The sequence below is a fragment of the Solanum dulcamara genome, chromosome 3 (genome assembly GCF_947179165.1).
Source record: "Solanum dulcamara chromosome 3, daSolDulc1.2, whole genome shotgun sequence".
Taxonomy (NCBI): Eukaryota; Viridiplantae; Streptophyta; class Magnoliopsida; order Solanales; family Solanaceae; genus Solanum; species Solanum dulcamara.
Window position 1 is genome coordinate 79,644,032 of NC_077239.1, and position 5,762 is coordinate 79,649,793.

The following is a 5,762-nucleotide window of genomic DNA, read 5'->3' on the forward strand; positions in this document are numbered from 1 at the left end:
TTAGAAACTTTTGAAGCCCTTAAACCCTCATTCATATAAAACTTTTACATGATATATTGTTTATATGAATTTGAGATAAAACCCTAAAACCCTAGAAGGTGCTTCTTGAGATCTTCTAGACCCTTCCACTTTCCTCCCTAAATAAAATACCTTCATTCTCACTTCTCTCTCTGTCCTTCAAAACCCCTTTCCATTTTCTCTTTCAGCAGCATTTCTCAGTTTCAAAATGTATCGTTTTGCAGCAAATCTTGCTTCTAAAGCCAGGTAATTTGCATATTATGTAACTTGAATTTTTTTTTCATATTTTTTGGTCTTCTGTGTGTTAGAATAATGTAAGTTTTACTTTTAACAAATTCCCATTTTCTTGTTTGTACAGAGTTTCAAGAACCAGTTCCCAACAGGTGAGGTTTTTTTTTATGCATTTTTTGTGTACAGATCAGATTGTTGTTTGTTTTAGCTTGTTGTTTGAAATGGGTTTGTTGCAGATTGGTGAGAGGTTAACTTGGAGTAGAAACTATGCTGCAAAGGATATCAGATTTGGAGTTGAAGCTAGAGGTTTGATGCTTAAAGGTGTTGAGGAGCTTGCTGATGCTGTTAAAGTCACTATGGGTCCAAAGGTAAAAAAATTCTCAACCCCATTTGTGAATATACTCTGTTTGCACTATTTTATGTGGCATTATTGCTATGTGGGTTGTGGGGTGGGGGTGGAATAGTTTATTACATATTTGTATATATAAATATGGTTATTTAGAACTTGTTACCTAGCAGTGTTGTCAAAGGCGCTCTTAAAGCCCTTGAGCGAGTCTCAAAACACATTGAGCACTTCGCCTCGGTTAATGTGCCCCTTCATTGTCGTCATCCATACATACTCTTAAGACTCTTGTCGTTATCAAGGCTCTGAGACAAACTTTTCCTTGCGAATGAGTGTTTCCTTGCGAATGAGTGTTTCCTGAAGAGACCACATCAAACAATTCATATATTATTTTGTTGTAAATGAATTTAATTTCTTTGTCCATATATATGTTATTTGGATGTTTTCTCCATTTGCGCCTTTTCTTATTTTTAAAGGCCATGCTTTATCTGTGCTTTGCACTTAAAGCCTCGATAGACTTTAGAGCTTTTTTGCGTTTTTCGCTTTTGATAATACTGTTACCTAGTTTCCAGATATGTAAAGTCCTTCTGTGTTGTCCAAAAATTCAATTGTTTGACCCTTGGATGGATTACTTGTTACTCAAGATTGTAGCAAAGCTCATTACCCATGGAAAAAAAAACAAAAGATTGTAGTGAAACTCATGTTATGTATCTGAATTTTGGTGAAAGAATCTTGTTTTTAGCAAATTATAGACATCTATTTTCCTACATGTTTACATTGCATATTATGTTGATCTGATGGGTTGTGATGAGACTGTTCTCTTTCATTTGACTTGTTCTTTTGTTGGATCTAATGCTTTAATGCGTACAAAAAATGCAAAAATGTTGGACACGTGCACATAATTTTTTAGAAATTGAAAACATGAATGCAGTTATGCAGGCATGTCAATAGATTCCATCAAGCACTAAAATATTGCTATTTTCAGATGTTCACATGCTTCTTATAGTGTTATGGAAAACACTCATTAGGGGCATATGCAACTTAAATGACATTTTAGAGGGACTCCTGTGTTTAGGTCCCTACTAAGAAAAATTGTTGTACCAGCTGAAAATTATGTCAAGCTGTTGATAAGCTTCTCTCTCTGGTTGGCCAAACTCCAACATTTTGGGCCAACTCGTTCCATTGAAGCAAAAGTGAAATAGTTGCCTTTTTTTCTTATCACTCCTTGCTTCTGCTATTTGAGCTTGGAGAACACTGAGGCAGCAATACTCTCTCTGCCGACATATTTGTAGGAGATGAGAATTATTCATTACCACCATGTCTTCTATGTTTCTGGGGGTAACAGATTCATCATCATCAGTGACAAATGATACTAGATGCTTATTTTTTAGGGGCGTAATGTGGTGATTGAACAAAGTTGGGGTGCACCCAAAGTAACAAAAGATGGCGTCACTGTTGCAAAAAGTATTGAATTCAAGGACAAGATACAAAATGTCGGTGCTAGCCTTGTAAAACAGGTTGCCAATGCCACAAATGATGTTGCTGGTGATGGTAAGTCTTTAGAAGTCCAGTATTGCCTCTACTGCTGGAGTTTGATGTATCTGTCGCTTTGTTGGACTGAATTTATGAATTTCCAGCCTAATACAATTGGTGGTTCTGTCTTTTTTCCGTTTTTCAGGTACCACTTGTGCAACAGTCCTCACCCGAGCAATATTTGCTGAAGGATGCAAGTCAGTGGCAGCTGGTATGAATGCAATGGACCTTAGACGGGGTATTACCATGGCTGTAGATTCTGTTGTGACAAATCTGAAAAGCAGAGCACGGATGATCAGCACATCTGAGGAAATTGCACAGGTATCTTTGCCAGTTTTTAAACTTGCTCATAAAAGTAGTGCTTTTTTTGGCACATACAATTCTCTCTTTTGCAGGCAACCTCCTGCCTCCCCTTCTATAAGCCTGACCCTTCCCAACCTAACACAAGAAAAAGGAGAAGGAAAAGAAAATAAACAGTGAAAAGGAACTCAAAGGGAAGCAATACTAGTAGAAGGGGAAAAAGGCAGAAGTAAAAGATTTCCCAGGAAAGAAGATTTAATTATGCACTGAAGAGTTCTATGTAACTTCTTTGCTCAAGGGATGCACTTATTCCCATAAGATTTTGATATTGTAACTTTTGATAGGTTGGGACTATCTCTGCAAATGGAGAAAGAGTAATTGGCGACCTAATTGCGAAGGCTATGGAGAAAGTAGGCAAGGAGGGAGTCATCACTATTCAAGTAAGTAATTCTATTGTCTATCTATGTATGCAGAGATTGTATGCATCTTTCGGTCACTATGGTCCTAAATTATCGATATGAGCTTTAAAATGTGTGTCCTAAACTAGGAAACTTCTGATTTCAATATGCTCTTGGGATGTGGCTGGAATTGAAGGAGAAGATATCTTTGCTGAGTTCTACTAATGAGACCTGATGAATTTTAGTGGATATATGGAAGAATTTGGGCTAGAAATCTAGCATGTGGAATTTTGATTAATTATTTTGTTGCTCAGTCATGAAAAACATCTTGTCATAGTCCAATTTGTGTCCATTTGCTGTACACTTTGGCTAATATGTGGGAGACTTGTTACTGTAAAGATGTGTAGCTAACTCATTTCTACTATCACACAGGACGGGAAGACGTTGTTCAATGAGTTGGAAGTTGTTGAAGGAATGAAGTTGGATAGAGGTTACATATCACCATACTTCATCACAAATCAGAAGAATCAGAAATGTGTATGTTTTTGGCTTGCTAATCTTAGTTAAGCTGGCACGTGATTGCTTGCTGTGCCAACATTCTTTACATATTTTGCACCATTCTCTTGTTTAGTACTCATTATTCTCCTGATGTCTGGCAGGAACTGGATGACCCACTAATTCTTATTCATGAGAAAAAGATCTCAAGCGTTAATGCTGTTGTGAAAGCATTGGAGTTGGCTCTGAAGGTGATCCTCTTTCTGAGATTTTCAATTTGGTGTCTATGAGATTGATCATGTAGCTGTCTATCTTACTCTTACGGTCTTACTTCATCTATGCAGAGACAAAGGCCTCTCTTAATTGTGGCTGAAGATGTGGACAGTGAAGCACTTGCCACACTTATCTTGAACAAACTCCGTGCTGGAATCAAGGTATGCTGATCTGTATTTCCTGTTGTGTGTGTTGTTCGACTTGTCCTCAGTTTGGTGATTATGTATTGTCTGTAAATGTTTACAGGTTTGTGCCATCAAAGCACCAGGCTTTGGTGAAAACAGGAAAGCTAATTTGCAAGATCTTGCTATTTTAACTGGAGGCCAAGTGAGAACTGTTCTACTGTGAGTATGAGATTGTTGATGTTTGTCTTAATGATAACCTAACCAGCGTCTATTACTGCTGTATGGTAGGTTGTAACAGAAGAGCTTGGACTGAACATTGAAAATGTGGAGTTCGAGATGCTGGGGACATGTAAAAAGGTATTTTTGCTGCGTTATTTGGCTGTAGTAGTTTCTCTTTAGTATATATGTTTTCTTTTGAATGTATAATTGCGTGAGAAAATTGTGCGTAATGTGATCCATGCTTGGTTTTTCTAGTGAGTTCTACGGGGGACTTGACTCTATCTATTTGTCTCTTACTGTCTTAGTCTACTCATGCATTCCTTTTCCTAGGCGAATATCTCTAAGGATGAAACTGTCGTTCTTGATGGTGCTGGTGATAAGAAGTCCATAGAGGAACGATGTGAACAGGTTGGTCTTGCATACTTTTTCACCAATATCGGTACAAGCACTGCACTTCAGCATGGGATTGAGCATATACTCGTGCTCTTTGTATTTGGCAGATTAGATCAACCATTGAACAGAGCACATCTGACTATGACAAGGAGAAGTTGCAGGAAAGACTAGCTAAGATTTCAGGTGGTGTTGCTGTGTTAAAGGTATGCCTTTGTTTGCAACCTGTGTAAATTCAGTTCTAAAGAAGAATTCAAACTTTTCTCTAAGTAGAAAGAAGTTGCAACTGTTAGTTCAGACTCATTATTATAATATGCCATCATAGAAAGTGTATTGATTTTCAGATTGGAGGAGCCAGTGAAGCTGAGGTTGGTGAAAAGAAAGATAGAGTAACTGATGCTTTGAATGCCACAAAGGCTGCAGTGGAGGAAGGAATTGTTCCAGGTTAATATATGTCCGTGAATCCCTAGCAAAATGGGAAGAGCCAATTAGTCGGAGATTATTGATCTTTTTGTCTTGCAGGTGGTGGTGTTGCTCTTCTTTATGCAGCAAGAGAATTGGATAATTTGACAACAGCCAACTTTGACCAGAAGATTGGTGTACAAATTATTCAGAATGCTCTGAAGGTTTGCTATGCTCCCTTTTAATCCTGCTAGTTAGCTTGTAGAAGTATAGTAATTTTGCTCGATGTATAACTTGTGTGGTGATGAGAGGCCCATTTTTGAAAGATCTTGTGTTGTGAATAACTTATGACGTGGTTGAACTTGTGTTTGCAGACACCAGTACATACAATAGCCTCTAACGCTGGAGTAGAGGGTGCTGTCGTGGTTGGTAAACTGTTGGATCAGGAAAACCCTGATCTTGGATATGACGCGGCCAAGGGTGAATATGTAGATATGATAAAGGCAGGAATCATTGATCCAGTGAAAGTGATTAGGACAGCTTTGGTTGATGCTGCCAGGTTAGCATATGACCCCCTATCTATTTTCTTGTTCTTTCGTCATAGGCGTTGACTTCACGTTCTTCTTGGTAACATCCCTTGTACATTGTGCTCTATCATCTATGCAGCGTCTCATCTCTCTTGACCACAACTGAAGCAGTTGTTGTCGAGCTTCCTAAGGATGAAAAGGAAAGTCCAGCAATGGGTGGCGGTATGGGTGGTGGTATGGGTGGCATGGACTTCTAATGGAAAAACCATGAACAGTAATTGCAGCTGCTTGACATACAATTGTTTAGAACAAAGGAAAAATAAATTTAGTGTTGTTTCCCATTTTGATGAATCTTTACGAGAGAAAACGCGCTCATTGTAACCATAGCAAGAGAGACCATTGTGAATTCATGTTTTTGTAGGTTCAAAATTTGTAGTCTTTTATTGAATATGCAGCTTTTTGGTTAACTAAATTTACAGTTCGTTAATGCAATAGTGTGTCCATTTCA

General features: G+C 38.1%; 1 protein-coding gene across 1 annotated transcript; it reads left to right on the top strand.

Annotated features, from left to right (window-relative positions):
• LOC129883217 (chaperonin CPN60-2, mitochondrial) lies at positions 1-5,762 on the top strand. Its single transcript, XM_055957830.1, has 17 exons — positions 1-264; positions 377-401; positions 486-617; positions 1,984-2,143; positions 2,271-2,446; positions 2,770-2,865; positions 3,256-3,360; positions 3,483-3,569; positions 3,663-3,752; positions 3,838-3,918; positions 4,005-4,073; positions 4,266-4,343; positions 4,436-4,531; positions 4,670-4,769; positions 4,848-4,951; positions 5,102-5,286; positions 5,394-5,762. The coding sequence occupies exons 1-17, from the start codon at positions 227-229 to the stop codon at positions 5,509-5,511; spliced, it is 1,740 nt and encodes a 579-aa protein (XP_055813805.1). The 5' UTR covers positions 1-226; the 3' UTR covers positions 5,512-5,762.